General features: G+C 61.7%; 4 protein-coding genes across 8 annotated transcripts in view; 3 read left to right on the forward strand and 1 right to left on the reverse strand.

The window, feature by feature from the left end:
* The window catches only part of CFDP1 (craniofacial development protein 1), a 64,334-nt gene extending 62,114 nt beyond the window's left edge, over positions 1 to 2,220 (forward strand). Inside the window, exon 7 of the mRNA XM_082062731.1 lies at positions 1,448 to 2,220. Within this exon, the coding sequence (XP_081918857.1) occupies positions 1,448 to 1,538 (91 nt within the window). The 3' untranslated portion in view covers positions 1,539 to 2,220. The remainder of the gene's footprint in view (positions 1 to 1,447) is intronic.
* COG4 (component of oligomeric golgi complex 4) overlaps positions 1 to 20,293 on the reverse strand; it is a 371,279-nt gene that overhangs the window by 80,009 nt on the left and 270,977 nt on the right. The gene's annotated exons all lie outside the window — the stretch shown is intronic.
* On the forward strand, positions 8,966 to 16,022 carry BCAR1 (BCAR1 scaffold protein, Cas family member). 4 transcript variants are annotated; one of them, XM_082062915.1, is made up of 7 exons: positions 8,966 to 9,104; positions 10,100 to 10,792; positions 12,036 to 12,197; positions 12,400 to 12,504; positions 12,980 to 14,128; positions 14,337 to 14,426; positions 14,756 to 16,022. In XM_082062915.1, exons 1-7 carry the CDS (start codon positions 9,093 to 9,095, stop codon positions 15,269 to 15,271), a joined length of 2,727 nt encoding a protein of 908 aa, XP_081919041.1. In that variant the 5' UTR covers positions 8,966 to 9,092; the 3' UTR covers positions 15,272 to 16,022. The 4 variants fall into 4 exon arrangements, 3 of the variants coding, with proteins under 3 accessions (XP_081919041.1, XP_081919042.1, XP_081919040.1); XM_082062916.1 differs by lacking the exon at positions 8,966 to 9,104 and adding an exon at positions 9,185 to 9,615; XR_014185161.1 differs by lacking the exon at positions 8,966 to 9,104 and having other exon boundaries at positions 9,662 to 10,792; positions 14,756 to 15,599; positions 15,915 to 16,022.
* On the forward strand, positions 15,492 to 20,263 carry LOC309444795 (chymotrypsinogen B-like; the record flags this gene model as incomplete). Of its 2 annotated transcripts, XM_082062917.1 has the most annotated exons (7): positions 15,492 to 15,599; positions 18,226 to 18,329; positions 18,446 to 18,525; positions 18,616 to 18,694; positions 19,462 to 19,642; positions 19,894 to 20,027; positions 20,102 to 20,263. In XM_082062917.1, the coding sequence occupies exons 1-7, from the start codon at positions 15,515 to 15,517 to the stop codon at positions 20,261 to 20,263; spliced, it is 825 nt and encodes a 274-aa protein (XP_081919043.1). In that variant the 5' UTR covers positions 15,492 to 15,514. The 2 variants fall into 2 exon arrangements, with proteins under 2 accessions (XP_081919043.1, XP_081919044.1); XM_082062918.1 differs by lacking the exons at positions 18,446 to 18,525; positions 18,616 to 18,694.

Here is a 20,293-nt window from a genome sequence, read left to right on the forward strand (position 1 = left end):
TCCGACGGCCATGGGCAGAGGGCTGAAAAAATCCCTTCTCGCAGCCAGCGCATCGTCTGCATTACACCGGGCCCCTGCCCCTCGCAGCCGGTGGAGATAAGCTGACCCCGTTGTGTCAGCACGAGACAGGCTCGGGCTGCGATGGGAATGGGCTGTTATCCGCTCGGGGACAGGGCTGGGGGGGAATTGCTCGCTGAAATGAATTTGGATTAATTCGTTTCCAATGCCTGGGTAGGCAGGAGTGTCAGGGCTGTCCCTTGCAGCAAGGGCGAAGGCACCCTGGTCGCGGGAGCATCATTGATGGCTGCAGACCTTGTCATCAAAGGCAGAGCAGCCCCCCTGCCCTAGGGGGACCATTGCCGGTGGTGGGAGGGAGCTTCAGCCTTCCCACGCAGTTGGGTCTTGGGCACCTTTGTGCACGCTGCCAGCCGCCCAGGAGCCTGCAAAACCCGCAGAGCCTGCAATGCTCATCTCTCCTCTGGCTGCTGCAGCCTTCAGTCTTGCTTCCGAGCAGTGGGTGTCCCTGGTTCGCAGGCACCAGCTGCAGTGCAGGAAAAGCAGCGACCAACAGCAACTGAACACAGTGGCTTGTGCATATTGTGCCAGTGTAATGACCTTGTCATGACAGCCGAGTGTTTGCCACCCTGGAACAAATGCAAAACAATTGTGATGATTCAATTACAGCTCCTGTTTTGAATTGCAATTTCACTCCCTCTGTAGGTTAATTAGTAGCACAGCCCCAGGCTATCTGTGGCAAGGGTTTGCAGCGAAGTACATTAAAATTCAGCTGCATGCCGTTAATGAGCGGCAAGGTGCTTTTCCAGGCGCAGGCACGCCTGCCTTCCTTGCAGCACTCAGGTGCTGAGAGGCAGAAGTAAATAGTCGGTGGTGGTTGGGAGCTGGTCTGTGGCTGGGAAACCCCTGGCCTGGATCCCTGAGCTGCTGCAGACTTGTTGAGTGAAGCTCTTTGCATCCCTGACGCTCCCTGTGCCCGTTACCCGTTTGTATGGTGGGCTGTGCTGCTGTGGTTGGGTTTGAGAGGTGCTTTGTCGGGGGGTGTGTGGGCAGGGTCACCTGGGCAGCCAGGGAGCAACCTCAGAGCTGCCTCTCCTGCGAGGACCTGCCCTGAGCTCCTTCACGTTGTTCGTGAAGGTCATTTCTGAGCTGTATGAGAGGAGCTGGAACCAGAGCAGTCAGCCCATGGCTCCAGCCTACATGAACCCTTCACCCCAGACAAGTCCCCCAGAAGACACCCAGCAGTCTGTGGAGCAGTTTTGGTGTCCGTGGGAGATGCTCAGTGCAGTGATCAGCTCATGGAGAGAGAGGGAGAGAAGCAGAGGATGCCTTCCCTCCCTGCTCGTCCCTTTGGGTGGGCTTTGCCCCGGGCTGGGGACAACACTGGTTGCTGCAGACACCACTTACAGCCTGTGCCTCTGCCTCCCTGCAGGTACATTGAGAGGAAAGCATTCCTGGAGCGCGTGGATCACAGGCAGTTCGAAATCGAACGCGACCTCAGACTGAGCAGGATGAAGCCCTGATGTGCCAGGGATGGCAGCGGGGGATCCTGCTCCTTTCTGTGCCCAAGCGCTGGCTGGGGGCTGCCGGCCACCGCCAGACCACCGGGCACCAGAACCGTTCTCTACCCGAGACTCAGCCTGTATGTCTTATCATGCAGGTTTTTCCTTTTACTGTAATAGTTTGGGGAGGGTATTTGTCAGTGGGCAGGGGGCACTTTGAGGGTTAAATGGTCCAGAAGGTGACAGAAGAAACCAGCATGATCCTGGCAGGCAGCTTTCCAAGGAGAAGAGATGGTGGCACCCATCCTTTGCCAACCCTGGGTGCATCTGGCGGCAGGAGGAGCCCCCAAGGCTGGGAGGGTGCTGGAGCCTGGGTTGAGGCTCAGCGGGTGTATTTGATTGAGAGAAAAGCTGCAGGAAGGTCCATGGCTGCTGTGCGTGCACAAGCTGTGGGATTTGGGGCTGGAGCCCTTCTCTCTGCTCTGCCAGCCCCGCAGTGCTCCCTGCCCCTCTGTGCTGCGCTCCTGCACGGACAAAGCCGAACTGTCTGTACTTGTTTGTGGGGCCTGGTGATGCTGGGAGTGGGGGGGTAAGCAAGGCGATGAAGAAATCCTTCCTTGTTCACACTGTCAAGAAGATGGGAGCAGCTGCAGCAGGCAGGACGGGCCAGGATCCGAGCGTTTATGTGAATAAAGTATTCCATCCCAACACTCTTGCTTGCTGGCAGCATGGTTTGTGTGGGAAGCAAAGGACAAAGAAATTAAGGGTCACATACAGTAATGAGCGTCTGACTGTGATCATGAAACCCCTGCTCAGAGGTGGCTGGTGTCTGCCTTGACAGCAGCTTGAGGGGCAGGGCAAGTGCTGGGATTGTTTTCCCTGCTGCACTGCAGGGGCTGGCGGTGGGATTAAATCTGGAACTGGGGGATGATGGGGACAGTGTCTTGCTGTAGCTGTGCTGCAGGAGTAAGGAAACCCACCCAAGGCCTGGCCATGCAGGGATATTCAGCAAGTGAAGCTGCCTGAGCATGGGGCAAGTGGCCAGTGATACATGGTCACCTCAGCCACCCCCTGTGCTCTGGCCAGGTTCAAACCTCCCAAGGTTTGGCCTGTGCAGCAGAGGAGCTCCCCGGCCTTTCCCCACAGGATGCTCCAAGCCCGCTTGGTGGAGCAGCCTGTGCTGGGGGGAAAGCGGCACATGCCCCATCCTTCCTGCGAGCGATGCTGCTGCTGGCCCTTGCCCGCAGCTCCAAGCATGGTCGCAGCTTTGGGCTCACGTGTCAGCTGCTGAGTCAGCCCTTGCTCTGTGGCTGCGCTGCAGGATAGACGAGAACAAAACACCACGTGCTGGGGGGAGCCGCAGCCTTTGGCACCCTGTTATGTACAGAATCCACTGCTACAGACCTGCTTAAACGAGCCTGAAATTGGACAGAAACAAAGCAACAGGGGTGATGACACGTTTTCATCTCCAAACACTTCCAAGCCAGTTGCTGCTTTAGTTTTGGTTGCAAAAACAACTGGAGTCTGTGTACAAGGCAGTGTTGCAGGGAGGTTTCAGCTCATTTCTGGGGCCAGTGAGTGGTGGGTGCTGCCTCGGTGGCCGGGCTGCTGGCCCGCTGGGCGGGTACAGAACCATCCCCGGTTCCTCTCAGTGGCGTCCTGCCCTGCTCGCAGGGTCCCTCCCAGCAGGGACCTAAGCCGGGCTTGGTTTGCAGCAGATCCTCGCTGACAGCAAGAGGCAAGCGGGGCCGGAGGGCTGGACCTGCTGTAAGGGCTGAGCCGGCAGGAGGGAAAATTATTTGTCTTTTGCTGCACTTTGCTCTGCTGGGGCTGAGGAGGAGAGGAGGGAATATTTGGGATCTTCTCTGCTCTGTATCACCTCGTGACTGCACTTCTGAGTCCTCGCACACTGGATGGAAGTGGGGGAGGATCACGTCACCCCACACAGGGCAGGTCCCTGCAGCGTCTGGCTCCTCGGGACCTGCCAACCAAAATCCTCACTGTGACATGGGCATCCCGGCGGCTGCTGGTGCTGTGTCGGGCCCCTGATGCAGCTGCATTCAAGGGCTTGTTCTGCTCCAGCAGCTCAGCAGCAGCTCGGGGTCTAGAAATAGAAGATAATTCTGTGAGTTGTGTTATAAGCAAGAGCTGAATGGAGATGCAGCACGGGAACATCTGGAGATCCCAAAGGTCAGAGGCACCAAACCCAGTGCTGCTCCTAAAAGCCTTAAAGAGCTCCAGGCTGTGTTCAGAGAGAGCTCCGCAGCAGCATCCAGCTCCGGACAGCCCAGGGGAAAGGCTTTGGATTTACAGACACACTAATAACGTGTTGGTGGGATCTGGCCAGCGCAGCCTCCACTGGCACGCTGGTAAATTAGGAAGATCGGTGATCCCAGTGTGAGAGATCCTGCCTGCCAGCCCAGCGCCGCTTTCCCAAAGCACTCCGACCTCTCTTCTCTGTCCTCTGTGGTTTTTTTTTTCCTTCAGCTGAGCAAATGTGGAAAGTTTTGAAATCTTGGAAGCAAACTGACCTGCTGGAAAAGTGCAGTTTAACGACGGTGGCCGAGAGCCGGGGCTCCCCTCTCTGCTGGGCTCCCCAGCGCGCGGCAGCGTGCCCGGCCCGGCCCGGCGGGACGACGCGGGGCCGCGGTGCCGGCTGCTGGCCCGGCCCAGCGGGACGACGCGGGGCCGCGGTGCCGGCTGCTGGCCCAGCCTGGCGGGACGACGCGGGGCCGCGGTGCCGGCTGCTGGCCCGGCCCGGCTGGACGACGCGGGGCCGCGGTGCCGGCTGCTGGCCCGGCACGCTGGGCCGGGCTCGGCGGGACGGCCGCGAGGAGCTCCCAGCCCGCGGCTGGTTCCTGGCTTCCTCCACATGCGCTCCCAAGCGTCCCGCGTTTTTGCTTGGTTGGATCATGTATTCCTCGCCTCTCTTTCCTGAAGATGAGGAGTGATTTACAGGTCTCCAGAAAACACAGCTTGGCTGCTTAGGAAGGAAAGAAAAAAAAAAGCCTAAACCCCAGTCCGCTTGCTCTTTCCATTGCCCAGCCGCCTTCCCACGAAGGGGGGTGGCCCTGGTACCCACCAGCCCTCAGCATCCCCACCAGCCCCAAGCTTTCTGGAAGGAGCAAAGCTCCCAGCAGACGTGGGTCTCTCTTTCAAAACATGTCCACCTTGAGCTGTCTTCTCCAGGAAGCTCATGTATCCTCCATGGGTCAGAACCCACACAAGGGTATTTGCTTGGGATAATTTTGACCCTTCAAGTTGTCCCTCATGGCCTGAGCATCACCTCACCCTGAGGAGCTCCCCCTTCCCCAGCTGCCTGAAGGGGCCCCTTGTGCGGCTGGGCCCCGAACAAGGCAGCGATTGTGTCTGTGTGCCCGGACAGTGGCGGCTTCTGCCACGTCCCGGCTGCGTCCAACCAGTGCCCGTGGGCTTGTCACTACTGAGCTGTTCGGTGGGGCCTGGGGAGGCTGTTCCGGGGCTGCGAGAATTGCAGACAGAGAGGCAGCGTCGTGCATTTAAAGCTGCTTCAGTGACAGGCCTCAGAGAATCATAGAACAGTTTGGGTTGGAAAGACCTTCAAAGCTCACCCAGTGCCACCCCTGCCATGAGCAGGGACATCTGCACCAGCTCAGGTTGCTCAGAGCCCCATCCAGCCTGGCCTGGGATGTCTCCAGGGATGGGGCATCCACCACCTCTCTGGCCAACCTGGCACAGTGTTTCACCACCCTCAGTGTAAAAAATTTCTGCCTCATGTCTGGCCTGAATCTCCCCTCCTTTAATTTAAAACCATCACCCCTTGTCCTATCGCAAGGCCCTGCTAAAAAATCCGTCCCCATCTTTCTTATCAGCCCCTTTATCCCAGGGATGTGGGGAAGGGAGGAGGTTGAGAGGTGGCTGCCCAGGGGGGGCATCCTGGGGGCTGCACTAAGGACCACAATGTGATCCGGCGCTGGTGGCACTGCCGTGGGGCAGAGTGACACCGTGCTGGAGCTGGCAGGGAGAGGAGGGAGCAGAGTGCGGCATCGGCCCGGGAGGCATCTCCCCACAGCCGCGGCAGCAGTTCCCCATGGGAACCAGGGTGAGAAAAACCTGTTGCTCCAGAGGTGATGATGCTGGGGCACCACATCCTGCTCTCCAAGCTGCTGTTTTCAGCCTCTCCCACTACTTCTCCTTGCAGCAACGGCCCACCCAGCAGTGCAGGGGGGTTTCTGGCTTCAGCAGTGTGGGACTAACAGAGCGAGGGTCCCCATCCCAGGCATCCTGGTGCAGTGGTGGGTGCTGCTGCTGGCGTTTGAGGTTCAGCCAGCAGCGGTGGCACAGCCCAGCCGGGGGCAAGGATCAGTGCCCGCCCTCGCCGGGCAGTGAATGGGGAGATGAACAGAGCCGCTACTGTTGGGGCAGCCCAGGGCCCACGCTCCACCTCGGCTTTTCTGGAGGCGAAGGCAATGCCCCGCCATGCCACTCCCTGGAGAGAGGAGCAGTCGCTTCTCCACAGATATAAACCAACCCAACACCTTGGGAAGGCATGGGGATAAATCCTTGTTGTGATCCTGTTGGGTCCCATGATATTACAAGGCAAGAGAAATGTCCTCATTATTTCCAGAATATTGAAGTCTAATAAATCCTGTCCTGCCTTATAGGATTTATTTCTCCGTTCATTGCTAGGAGACTCAGTCCCGTGTAATCCTATTGCTGCTCCAGGAGGCGGGAGGCTCTTTTCTGAAGCGCAGACCTGGTGGGGCCACAGGCAGGAGCCGGCGGCCCCGTCCAGAGCCAGCGGTTCCCGCTGGGCACGGCTCCAGCACTCAAGTGTCCCAGTGCCACCCCCTTTCCCAGGATGTCCCGCTGTCCTGGAGCTGTGCCCTGGCATGAATTCACTGAAATGCATCCCATCCAACGGTTGGGGCATGGCTGGGCCAATGGGTTGTTAATCAGTAACTAGCCGATCAAGATGGCATGGCATTGCATGGCACAGCCTGCTCCCTCAGTCCGACATACACCCACCATGTCCCCCCAGCACCCCATTTGGGGTCCTCCAACAGCTCCCCATGCCATGACTCAGAGGGAGAAGCCGAGCCCGGCACAGACCGTCCCCGCAGCCGCGGTGCAGCCTGCGCCGTGCGGAGCCGGCCGTGCCTGGCTCACCGGACACAGGGGGACTCTCCCAAAGACAATGATGGACACATGAATGTGGCTGGAAATTTCACTGCCAAAGTGTTTTCCATAGCAACCGTTGCTGGGGCAACCTGCATCCATCCCAAAATGCCCAGCCCTGCATCCATCATAGCTGGTGAAGAGCCACGGTGTGGGGACAGTGGGGCCCTCACCACCCCACTGCCAGCAGCATGAGGATGCTCCAGCTGCACCACCCCGGCTCTGAGCATCCCCAGCGCTGCAGGGCCCCCGTAACGCTCTGCTTTTCATCTCCTTTTTGGCATTTCATTTTCTTAGAGGTGGGAGAAGCTGAAGGGAGACCTGTTGGTGCCTGTCGTCCCCCGGGCGCTCGACGGAAGCAGGAGGGGTGCAGGAGCTGTTGCCAGCTCAGGGCGCTCAGCAGATACAAGCAGCGATTTTTGCTCCGATGCACTGAAAATGGCCAGGATCGAGAATTGACAGGGGATGCTTTAATCTGAGTGTTGCCACGGGGAGGGGAAAAATAAAATCCCTGCTGCTTTGAAGTACCAAAGTGGGGAGCTCGGGCCCCTCAGGACACCCCTGAATATCTGTGGTGGCAGGTTCACCTTGGGGACACCCTGGGGATCCCAGGAGAGACTCTCGCTGGGCTCAGGGTCTCTGAAGCAAATGTGGGATCGGCTGCAGCGAGAGAAGAGCCAGGGAGCTCGGCGCCCATCCTGAGGATGCCTGGAGGGCTCATCCCCTGCATTGTCACCACTGTCACCACTGCCACCAGCAAGAGGAAACCGCAGTCCTCTGCCTGCGCCTGCTGGGGCAGCTGCGGTTTGTGGGCACAACCGCAGCCCCTTAATCTGGATATCTCCTAGCCCTGGCCATGCCTCAGTTTCCCCTTTCACCAGTGATGCACAGGGGACCCCGGGCACCCTCCGTGTGCCCCTGCACATGCGTGTGCTTTGCACAGTCGGTGGGCACCCCCATGTCCCATCTGCTCTGTCCACGCTCACACGCAGCCCCATGCTCGCCGCTGCCTGCACACACCCAGCTTTTGCACGCTGCTGCGCTGGACCACGCTCGCTCGGTGAGCAGTGTGTCTGGGCAGCTCGTGCACACTCCTGCAGCTTGCGTGTGTCCTGCAGGCCGTGCGCCTCCGTGCAGCTCACACGCGTCCTGCAGCTCGTGCAAGTCCACGCAGCTTGCACGGCTGGCAGATCACGCAGGCCCATGCACCTTACCACGTCCTGCAGCTTGTGCACGCCCATGCAGCTCACACATCCCGCAGCTCACACATCTGTGAAGGGAGCACACGTGCCCCTCACAAGCTCCCGGCTCGCAGGGAGCCCCGCAGCCGCCCTCCCAGCCTGCTCCCAGCTCTATGCAGATGCCAGCAGCACCGGAGCTGCAGGCAGGGACTGCGGCTCAGCGTGCAGCAGCATCGAGCCCAGGCTTGCCCATTGTTGGGGCGCCGGGGGGCCACGTGGCCGGGCTGTTGGAACAGGCTGGGTGGGCAGTGTACCGGCTGCCGTGGCGTGCCGTGGCGTGCCATGATGTGCCAACACCCCGGAGCAGCATTTGGGCTGTTGGGACGTGCAGCTGAGGGAAAACAGACCAGCAAGAGGGGAGCAGGGTTTAAACCCCAGAGGTTCATGCCCGATGCCACCCCCAGGTGAGACTGGGGTGACCACCCGCCCCCGCTGGGAAAAATGAGAGGCTGCCCCCAACCCGTGCCACCCCTGCTGCAGGCACACCAAACACAACCCAGTACTCACCCCGTATCTGTTGCACACTTGTTATCCTTTGCATAACCTTTACCCTTTGCATACCCGCCACACATGCATTACACACCTTCTACCCTTTGTACACTCTTTGCACACCCATTGCCCTTTGCACACTCATTGCACACCCATTGCCCTTTGCACACCCATTTCACACCCTTCATACCCCATCAGACACATTTTACCCTTTGCACACCCTTTGCACACTCATTATCCTCTGCACACCCATTACACATAATTTGTACCACTGTCACAGACCCTTTACCCTTTGCACACTCTTTGCCCCCCTTACCCTTTTCACACCCATAACACACCTTTTGTGTGCCCTTTTCACACCCATTGCACACCTTTCATCCTTTGCAACCCCATCAGCCTTTGCACACCCGTTGCATCCCCGTTACCCTTTGCACCCTTTTACACTCCCGGTCCCGGTCCCGCCCACTCCCGGCCTGGCCCCGCCCCCGCCCGGCGCAGCCCCGCCCCCCGCCGGGCGGCGCAGCCAATGGGGGCGGGCGGGGCCGCCGGGCCCGGGCGGGCACCGCGCTATAATGATCCCTACGGCGCCGCCGCCGCCGAGATCGCGCCGCCCGCCCGCCCCGCCGCCCCCGGCCCGGCCCCGGCCCCCGGCCGACCGGCGCTAGGGCCGGAGCAGCCCCGCGGGAAGATGAACTACTTGGTGAGCGGCCGCCGCGGGGATGGGGGGGGGCAGGGAACCTCCCCGCGGGGGGTGGGGGGACACGCGTGGGCCATCCCAGGCAGGAGGGGGGGCCCCGAGGTAACGGCTCACGGAGGGGCCCCACCGGCCTTTGCCCCGGCGTAGAGGAGGAGGATGAGGAAGGCCGCAACCCCCCGCCCGGGCAGGGCCTCGCCGGGGCAGCCGGGCCCCCTCGTGTGACCTTGGCCCGGCCCCGCCGTGCGGGGGGCGGGGAGGCCTCGGCCCAGCCGCGACCCCCCTGCCCGGCGGGCGACGGCGCTCCGGGCCCCCCGGGGAGACCCACCGGGGCCGCGGGGCTCCGCAGGCCCTGGTCTCCCTGCCGGCCGCAGGCAGGAGATCCCGGCAGCTGCGGGCAGCCGATCCCTCCGAGCCCGGCCGCGGCGGGAGAGCCGGCGGGTCCCGTCCCGCCATCCCGGCTGGTGGGGGGAGCCCACGGCGGGCTGCGGCCCGTCCCACCGCCGCCATGGCACTGGTGAGTCCCGGTAGAGGCCAGGGAGCTCTGTCAGGTGCCTCCGTGCCGTGGCCCCCGCGAGATGTCGTGGCACAGCCCGTGTCCGCCGTGGGGATGTTCGGCGCTGTGGGCTGGAAGGGGCCGGGGCCCGGTGGCGATTGGCGTGGGGATGGGGATGGCGATGGCTACGGCTGACTCACCGCCCTGGCACTTCCTCCCCAACGGCGGCGGGAAGGGGAGGGAAGGGCAGAGGAGGTCCCCCCGAAACCGGGGAGGCGGAAGGGACCAGCCCCTTCCTAGCACCACCTCCGGGAAGGATGGGTTGAACTCCAGCGGGGAAGGAAAAGGCGACTGGAGCCGAGGTATCCAGCCGGTGGGACCCGCTCAGCAAAGCCCCCCGGCCCGCAGGGCTGCACCGCGGTGCTGGGCACCGTTCTCCGCCGAGATGACTCCCCACCGGCCGGCGGGGCCCGGCTCACCGCCCCGGCGCGGGGCTCTCTTACAGAACGTGCTGGCCAAGGCGCTGTACGACAACGTGGCCGAGTCGCCGGACGAGCTTTCCTTCCGCAAGGGCGACATCATGACGGTGCTGGAACGCAACACGCAGGGGCTGGATGGCTGGTGGCTCTGCTCGCTCCATGGCCGTCAGGGCATCGTCCCTGGCAACCGCCTCAAGATCCTGGTGGGGATGTACGACAAGAAGCAGCAGCAGCAGCAGCAAGCACCCGGCCCGGCGCAGGGGCAGGCACTGCCGCAGCCAGCAGTGCCCCAGCCAGCTCTGCCTTACCACCACCAAGGGGGCTACACCCCGCTGTCGCCTGCCTCACAGTACACACCCATGCATCCTCCTTATGCCCCCCAAGGGGACAACGTCTACCTGATGCCAGTCCCCAGCAAGGGACAGCAGGGTCTCTACCCGGGCTCAGCACCCATCGGACAGTTTCCATCTGCCCCAGCTAAGCAGCCCCCCGCCTACCCGAAGCAGACGCCGCCTCACGCGTTCCCCAGCCCCGGCCAGGAGATCTACCAAGTGCCCCCCTCCCTGGGCCAAGCGGCAGAGGCGTACCCCGGGGGCTCTGCCACCCCTCCTCAGGATGTCTACCAGGTTCCTCCCTCAGCCGGTCAGGCTCAAGACATCTACCAGGTGCCCCCATCGTTGGACATGAGGAGCTGGGAAGGGCACAAGCCCCAGGGAAAGGTAGGACGTGGGGATGGGGAGGGGTGGCAGCATGTTTGTGGGGTGCTCTGTGGCTTATCTGCCCACCACTGTCTCTTGGAGTGAGAAGTCCTTGCACCCATTGCAGGGGGTGCATGGGTATCCTCCCCCCTGTCCCTGGCAGGAGTGGGTGTGACACAGGGATTCCTGCAGTGGCTGAAGTGCCCTGCTTGGTGTGGGCTACCCAGCTTGGGGCTGGCACTGTGTTTGGTGCCTTGGTCCTCTTAGTCTCTCGCATGGGCTCTGCTGGTGTCACCAAAGGCACAGCAGCTGTGCCTGGGGTGGGCATGGGGTGCTGGTAACCCCAGAGCTGCTTGGGGTGCCTCTTGGTTGGACCCTGCAGCTATGGAGGAACCTGTGGGACCCAGCACAATGCTGAGATGTTTCCTTCCTCCTGGAAGTGCAGACAGGGGCAGGCAGCCGGTGCCAGCGTGTCCTGGCCATGCCAGTGAGCTTGCTGGTTGGGTTTCCTGGTGAGGCAAGGGTGAGCCACCAATTTGTCCCCAACATGGGGATCCTGGTGTGGTGGCCCTGTCTGGGGCAGCCTAACAGTTACATCCTGGACACCAGGCTCCTCCTGGCTCTGCCCCTTCCCTGGCACGTCATCCCAGGGAAGGAGAGCGAGGTACTTTCAGCATCTTGTTTTCCGGGAAGGCTACCCTGACTCACACCCCTGGGAAGGAGCAGTGAGGGATCAGAGGGGTCAGCTGCCAAATCATGGCCAGGGCACTGGGAGCATCCAAAAAGGAAGAACCTGCCTGGCACCTTTCCTGGTTGCTCAGCCCTTCTTACCCCCCGGCACCAGCTCGGCAGAGTGCCATGACCTTCTGGGTTTGGTTATCCACTGTTCTCGTGTCCCCACAGTATGGCAAGGTGGGCACCGAGCTGCAGGGCGTTGGCAGATCCCTGCCTGCAGCTCAGTGCCCAAATTGGCCGTTCTCTTCTGCACACCGCGGCCGTGCCGGCTGGGCTTTGTCTCTCGCCGAGGCTCGCCGCTATAAATAACCGGTGATATCATCCCCCGTCACCGGGAGCAGTGTGCACGCCCGGCCGGGGAGCGCCCTCCTGTGGGCACCGGTTTGCCCAGTGCTGCATGGTCTGGTACGGGATCCGGCACCCATCCTCTCTCCAGCCCCATCGCTGCATTTTGGGGGGGACGATGCGGGGTGGGAGGCAGGCTGGGGATGCACGGCGGTGCCCACGTTGTTTCTTTTCCCTTTGCCAGGTGCTGGTACCCACCCGTGTGGGACAAGTCTACGTGTACGACTCCCCCAAGGGTGAGCAGGATGAGTACGATATCCCTCGCCACCTGCTGCCTGTGGGCTCCCAGGAGATCTACGATGTACCGCCTGTCCGAGGAGGGGTCCCGAGTCAGTTCAGCCAGGAGGTGAGGCTGGGCAGGAGGTTGTCACTGGCTCCGTCCCCTGGCACAGGAAATGCTCTGGCACAGCCTGGGATCCAAATCTGGGCAAATTACACCCAAAGCTGGGCATATTATAGGTCTCAAGGCTGTTTCTAGTGCCTTCATCCTTCCCAGTCGGTCCCTGGGGGGAGCTGGGCACCTACGTTACCATGTCCCCCCTTTCCAGGTCTATGACACTCCCCCCATGGCCGTTAAGGGTCCCAATGGTCAAGACCCAGGGCAGGAGATCTATGACGTGCCCCCCAGCGTGGAGAAGAACCTGCACCAAACTGTAAGTGCTGCTGGGAAGCTCTCAGCTTCTCCATATAACAAAAAGACACATTTTACAGTGAAAACAATTATTCACTGAAACAGCCTCCCCAGGGTATGTGGTGGTGTCTCTGGCACTGGAGGCTTTCAAGAGGTGGGGGGACAGGGTGCTATATCGTCTTATCTAGAGAATGAGGCTGGACCAGATGATTTTTCCAGATCCATTCCAATGTGGGCTGCTCTAGGATTTTGTGATTCCCTGCCCTGAAGGGGACATGGGAGGTTGGTGGTGCTGCAGCAGGGCTGTGGCAGCCCCCCTGGGATCAGGGGTGCCCAGGGGGTGCATGACTCCTTCCTATTGCACACCCAGCACAGTCTTGAGTGCCTGAAGCTGGTGCTTATGTGCACCACAGTACAGCATAACCCACCCGCGTGTCCATGCATGACCCAGCTGGCTCTCCCCGTGATGCTGACAGTGCTCACCTCTGCCCTTGCAGGTGTACGATGTCCCCCCGTCGGTGAGCAAGGATGTGCCGGATGGCCCAGCACGGGAGGAGACCTACGACGTGCCCCCCGCCTTTGCCAAGCAGAAAGTCTTCGACCCCTCCCGCCACCCCCTCATCCTGGCCCAGCAGGAGCCCTACTTGCCTGAGGATGTCTATGATGTGCCACCAGTGGCTGGGAAAGGTGCCCCTGAGCTGCCACTCTCCCATGAGATCTATGACGTGCCCCCCAGCCTCAAGAAGCTGGGGGGGTCAGCCTTCCCCTCCCAGGAGGTGTACGATGTGCCCCGTGACTTGCATGCTCCGGGCAAGGGCTCCCTGGACGTGGAGGGCGAGTACATCTATGATGTTCCACCACAAGTGGACCGCGAGGCCAAGGGCACCGACACCAAGCGCCTCTCAGCCTCCAGCACAGGCAGCACCCGCAGCAACATCTCCACATCCTCGCTGGATGTGGTGCCCGTGAAGGAACCGGCCAAGGGAGCCGGCAGGGAGTTCTCCCTGGACTTGGATGCTGCTATGGAGACGCTAGCAAAACTCCAGCATGGTGTCGGCGGTGCCGTCTCCTACCTCATGTCCTTCATTGGTGCCAACTGGCGCAGCCCCGAGCACATGGAGGCCAATGCCGCCAGCATCCGTGGGGCGGCCGAGGGTGTCCGGACAGCCCTCCGGGACCTGCTGGAGTTTGCTCGGGGGGCAGTGGGCAATGCCGCCCAGGCCTCTGACCGTTCCCTCTACGCCAAGCTCAGCAAGCAGCTGCAGAAGATGGAGGAGGTTTACCAGGCCCTGGCACGGCACGGCCAAGCGTTGGACGCTTGCCACTGGGCCCCAAGCGCCCTGGCTGGTGGCAAGCCAGGCACGGACGACCTGGAGCACTTTGTCATGCACTCGCGTGGCGTGCCCGATGACACCAAGCAGTTGGCCTCCTTCCTGCATGGCAATGCCTCCCTCCTCTTCAAACGGACAAAGCCGGCGGTGGAGAGTGGCAGCCATGGGCCCCCTCACCCCTCCGACAAGACCAGTAGCATCCAGTCCCGGCCCCTGCCCTCCCCACCCAAGCTGCTGGCCCAGGAGTCACCTGACGGGCCCTACGAAAACAGCGAGAGCGGCTGGATGGAGGATTACGACTACGTCCATCTCCAGGTGGGCGCAGGCGGGGAGACTGCTCCTCATGGGTGGCTTTTGTGCTGGTGGCTCCCAGGCACAGGGGCAGCTCTGACTGTGGCAGTGCTTCTGCCACATCCAGCCTGAGGACTGTGGGGACCAGGGGTGTCCCAGGGCAGGCGGGGGGCTCGCTCCTGGCAAGGCTGGTATTGCTGACCCTCATGTCACTCCCCTTCCTTCCCTGCAGGGCAAGGAGGAGTTTGAGAAGACCCAGAAGGAGCTGTTGGAGAAAGGCAACATCATCCGGCAGAGCAAGGACCAGCTGGAGCACCAGCAGGTAACGGAACTGTGGTGGGCAGCAGGGGTTTGGATCTTGCTCCCCTTGTACGCCCTGCCACCCATCTGGACCATGGTCTCCTCTTGCGTGGCTGTCCCCATGGTGGGTTCTGGCTCACCCCTCATACCATCAGAGAGGGACGCTGGTGCCTTGCTCCTGGAGAGGGGCTTGGCACAGCTGTCCTGAAGCTGGCACTGTCCCTTGCTGATGTTCCTGGGGCACAGCTGTCACACAGGACCGGTGGCCATGGCCACCCATGCTGGTGGCTCCACGGAGGGGAGTGGGGCTGGCTCGATGCCTGTCCTGCTTCACGCCTTTCCCTCCCGCAGCTGAAGCAGTTTGAGCGGCTGGAGCAGGAGGTGACGCGCCCCATCGACAATGACCTCTCCAACTGGAGTCCCCCCCAGCACTACGGCCCCACGCGGGGTGGGGGGACCCTGTGTCCCGCCGACCGCCAGCTCCTCCTCTTCTACCTGGAGCAGTGCGAGGCCAACCTCACTACACTTACCAATGCCGTTGACGCCTTTTTCACTGCCGTCAGCACCAACCAGCCCCCCAAGATCTTTGTGGCCCACAGCAAGTTTGTCATCCTCAGTGCCCACAAGCTCGTCTTCATCGGGGACACGCTGTCCCGCCAGGCCAAGGCCCAGGATGTCCAGCACAAGGTGATGCACTACAGCAACCTCCTCTGTGAGATGCTCAAGGAGATCGTCGTGACCACCAAGGCGGCCGCCCTCCACTACCCTTCTCCTGCCGCCTCTAAAGACATGATGGAGCGTGTCAAGGACCTTGCTAACAGCACACAGCAGTTCAAGATGGTGCTGGGCCAGCTGGCAGCCATGTAATGGCCTGGGGCTGCTGTCCCCTCCCCATGGCCCCCACCCTGTCTCCAGACATGCATCCCCCTCCACAAGAGCCCTCTCTGCCCGGTGTAAGCGGACATGTACATAGAGACTCCTACGCGCACCAGGGGCTGGGGCTCTGCTGGTAGTGGGGTGAGGGGCTGTGGCCGTCATCCCTGTTCCTCTTCTTCCAAGGACTGATTTTGGAGCTGTGCCCTTCATGAAGCAAAGCTGGGAGGTGGATTCATGCCCACTCCCTCCTCCCTGTCCTCTCTCCATACAAAGCCGGCCTGGAGGCTGTGGGGCCATGTCCCTGTTAATCAAGATAGGGGTACGCCCGGCAATTTGGGGTGATGCTGTGGCTGCTGCACTCTCGGGGGGCTGTGCACTCGGGGGGCCCAGTCTCTGGTAGTCAGCAGATTTTAATGGTGTGGAAGCCACCCCTCATAGTGACAGTGAGGCAGAGATGGGTTGTCCTGTCCCCCTGTGCACTGGGGGCTGTGGATAAGGGTCCCCAGGGGGTGGGGGATGATGGGGGGGTTAAGGGGCAGGAGGAGCCTGACTTGGGTGTTCTCATGTCTTGGGTTTTGCTGTTCTACCAGCTCCAACTGAACCACAAACTGAAATTGGTGCCTTTTGAATGCAGGGGAAGCTTCTGCTGGTTCCTGGAGCTACAGAGTTGCAGCCCTGCGCCCTCCCTGTCTCCCCAGACTCAGCCCCCTGTTCCCCCAGCAGCATAAAGATTTGCCTAGAAGCCCCCATTGTCTCCTGGATGTCTCTGTGTACATGCTGTGGGGAGAGACCCCCTTGCGGGGGGCTGGTGTACCCTGTTTTACAAGGAAAAGGCTGAGAGAGCTGGGTCTGTTCTGGACAAGAGCAGGCTTAGAGGGGATGTTATTTATGCTGATAAATATCTCAAAGGTGGGTATCGAGAGGATGGGACCAGACTCTTTTCAGTGGTGCCCAGTGATAGGATGAGGGGCAATGGGCACAGGCTGAAGCACAGGAGCTTCAGTCTGAATATGAGGAGAAACTTATTTACTCTGAGGGTGCCAGAGCCCTGGAACAGGCTGCGCAGAGAGGTTGTGGAATCTCCTTCTCTGGAGACATTCAAAACCTGCCTGAATGCGTTTATGTGTGATCTGCTCTGGTGAACCTGCTTCAGCAGATGGGTTGAACTAGATGATCTCCAGAGGTCCCTTCCAACCCCAACCAGTCTGTGATTCTGTCCCCCCAAAAGACACAGTGCATGGAGTCTGCAGGTGCAAAGGGGTTTGTTTGGTGTCCCTGTCCCACAGGGGTGGGGCTGGGGGGGGGGTGGGGAAAAAGGACAGGGTAGTGTCATTACCCCAGCCCTGACTCTGGGGGGCTGTCACCCCCCAGACTGGCTGTTTGCTGGTGTCCCTTCAGAGCACCTTGCCGGGGTTCATGAGTTTGTGGGGGTCCAACACAGCCTTGCTGCAGCCTAGGGTGTCCATCCGCCTCTCATCCCTTGTCCCTGGGCATCTGTCCCTTGTCCCTGGGTGCCACCATGGCTTCCCCAACCCTAGGCACCTTGTCTCTCTTATTATCACCATCCCCATGCTGCCTGTTGCTGCTGCTTGGCCTGGCTGTGCCAGGAGCCAGGGAGCTCCAGGAGGAGTGTGGGTGCTGCTGGCAGCTCCAGCTTGTTGAAGTGGCCACAGGCACCAACCATCACCTTGTCCATGTCCTGGGACCACGGCAGCCACAGCCCCATAGGCAGCACTGCTGCACCCTTGGCCCCATGGGCGCACCCAGCACCCCGAGTGCCCCCACCCCCAGCTCAGGGCTCCCCAGCGGCTCCCCGGTGTCCCAGTGTGAGGGCAGCAGGGTCCGGCCCGTGTGTCCCCAGTCCCACCTGGGAGCAGCAGCTCCGGCGCTCCAGGGTCCCCCCAGCCCCAGCACCCACTGCAGGGCCAGGCTGGGGACCAAACGCCCCACCAGGACGCTCCCCTCCCCCGCTGGCCCTGCCTGTCCCCTCCCATCAGCACCGCCATTGCCACGTTAAGGTGGCTCCAGCTGTCGCGGCTGGAACACGGGTCCCCTCCCCACCGGGGGTTCCTGTGCTCTGGCACTTGTGCCAGGTGTCCCACACCTCAACAGTTGTCACCACACCTGGCCTTGTACCTATGCGTCCGCACACCTGACCAGGTGTCTCCATACCTGACCTTATCTCCACATTCCCACCCAGGTGTCCTCGTACCAGGCCACATGACCCAGTGCCAGGTCATGTCCCCCACTCCCCAGCCAGGTGTCCCTATGGCAGGCCACATGTCCCCACATGTGGTGTACAGCCAGGTATCCATGAGCCTGCTCAGGTGTCCCTGCACCTGGCCATGTGCCCCTGCCTTGCTTAGGTATCCCCAGGGGAGTCCGCATGTCCCCAAGCCACCTGCCCTCCTTGGCCAGGGGTCAGCAAACCCAGACAGTTGTTCCCATGCCTGGTCTGTGTCTCTCCACCTGGACAGGTGTCCTGACCCTAAAGTCCTTCTAACCTCAACCACCCCTTGATCTGGTGACAGCCCACCCCGTGCGCCAGACCAAGGGGCACAATGAAGCCAGCACTTAGACCCCACCAGTGCAGACCCACAGCCCTGGCCAAGGCCACCAGCTCCAGCTGCTGCACTCCCAGGCCTCATCCAGGCACTGTGCCGGGTGCCATGCTATCTCCCAAGGCTGTGGCAGCAAGGTCAGCGGTGGGTATAAGAGGTGCTGAGCCCCAGGCGGGGTCTGTCCCCACAAGCAACAATGGCTCTGCTGTGGCTGCTGAGCTGCCTGGTGCTGGCGGGCTCTGCCCGTGCCACCCTCTCCCTGGCGAGTATGTGGAGCCATGGGGCTCAGCGGGCGGGCAAGGGGCTTGGAAGGGTGACGGGATGGGGGGAACATGGGGCTGGGGTGGCTGGAGCCTTTGTTCCACGGCTGCCTGTGCCCTGCAGGCTGCGGTGTGCCCGCCATTGCACCCATCATCCGTGGCTACAACCGCATCGTCAACGGGGAGCCAGCGGTACCAGGATCTTGGCCATGGCAGGTGTCCCTCCAGGTGAGTGCCCGCAGGGGGCTGGGTGCTGGGCTGGGTGCTGGGTCAGGGGCCAGGCACAGAGCACCCCAGCGGTGGTGCCAGCGGTGCCGGGAGCTGACGGCAGCTCTCCCCACCAGCGCAACAACGGCTTCCACTTCTGCGGTGGGTCGCTGATCAGTGAGAACTGGGTGGTCACGGCTGCACACTGCAGTGTCAGGTAGGCACCAGCTGTGCTGCCAGCAGCCTGGGGCTGTGCACAGGGTCCCCCCATCCCTGTGTGTGGTGCTCAGCGTCTATCTGTGCCCAGGACCACCGACACCGTGGTGGTTGGTGCTTATGACCAGGACTCACCTTCCCCTGATGAGCAGAGGCTGACCATCGAGAAGGTACCACTGGCATAGGGGCCATGTGCCTGTGGGGTCCCACAGCCACCACAGGGAGCCCTGGTGTCTAGGCCCCCCTTGTCCTGGGATCGAGTCCCCAGGGGCTCCCTGGTCCCCTTCTCCTGAGGGTCAGGTCCCCCAGGGTGTGCATGGTGCCCCACATCCCTGGGCTTGGGTGTTCTGGGTTATCTCTGCTCCCCTTCATCCCAAGGGTTGGGACCCCATCCCCAGAACCCCCAAGGGATGGGGATGAGGAACCCAGGGTCCACATCAGTCCCTGTGGGTGATATGACCTGGGTGTGTTGCTGCTCCCCAGTGCCCCTGGGCTGCAGGATGCCCTGTGGGGCCCTGAGCAGCCCCAAAATCCCTGACCACCAGCAACATGGGATGGGACGTGGGCTCCTTGCTGGCCCTGTTGTCTGGAGTGTTGGGGTCTGTCCCCTGCTGCCTGGCAGCTGTCAGTGCCTGGGGTTGTCACCTCCTTTCTGCGGGCACCTCAGGCAGGGATTTGGGGTTTGCTACCCTGGGGGTCCCCTGGGGTCCCTGTGAATCACTGCTGTGTGTCGCTGCTCCCCTCTGCCCCAGGGACTGGGATCTGCATCCCAGGGACCCTATCAGCCCAGGACCCACAGGGCAATTCCCTGGGATCCCCATCACTCCCCAGGGTTATTTTCAGTCCCTGGGGTCCCCAACAAACCCCACAGTCCCTGTAGAGTCCCCAGTGCCCTGGCCAGGGGTGTGGCCACTGGGAGTGTTGCCACCTGCTCCAGGTCTTCAAGAACCCCAAGTTCAACATGCTGACCATCCGCAACGACATCACCCTGATCAAACTAGCCACCCCTGCCCAGCTGTCTGCCACTGTGTCACCCGTCTGCCTGCCCCAGGCCACCGATGACTTCCCAGGGGGCTTGACCTGTGTCACCACTGGCTGGGGGCTCACTGACCCCTATGGTACCGCAACTTCCTGTTCCCATCCCCACCCCCATCCCTGTCCTCATTTGCATGCCCATCCTCATCTTCATCTCTATCCTCATAACCATCCTCAACCCCAAGCCCCATCCTAATAATCATGCCCAATCCCCATACCTGATATATGCCCATCCTCATCCCAATCCCTGTCCTCATCCTCCTCCTCATCCCTGTCCCCATCCCCGGGGCTCCTGGTGTTCTGTGGGCGCTGATGCCACCCCACTCGCCCATAGCCTCGTCGACACCGGCGGTGCTGCAGCAGGTGGCCCTGCCCCTGCTCAGCAATGCGCAATGCAAGGAGTACTGGGGGTTCCGCATCACCGACGTGATGGTGTGTGCTGGTGCTGATGGTGCCTCCTCCTGCAATGTAAGTGCCCCCAGCCCCTCCCCGCCCCTGCTCCCCCTTTGTCCCCAGCCCCTGCCCTCACCAGCTGCCTGCAGGGCGACTCCGGGGGCCCGCTGGTGTGTCAGAAGAATGGCGCCTGGACCCTGGTGGGCATCGTCTCCTGGGGCAGCAGCACCTGCAGCCCCAGCATACCCGCTGTCTATGCCCGTGTCACCGAGCTCCGCCCCTGGATCGACTCCATCCTGGCGGCCAACTGAGGCCGGCAATAAATACTGTCACCCCCACCA

Source organism: Streptopelia decaocto (genome assembly GCF_964273445.1).
Source record: "Streptopelia decaocto genome assembly, chromosome: 11".
In the NCBI taxonomy this organism is placed as follows: domain Eukaryota; kingdom Metazoa; phylum Chordata; class Aves; order Columbiformes; family Columbidae; genus Streptopelia; species Streptopelia decaocto.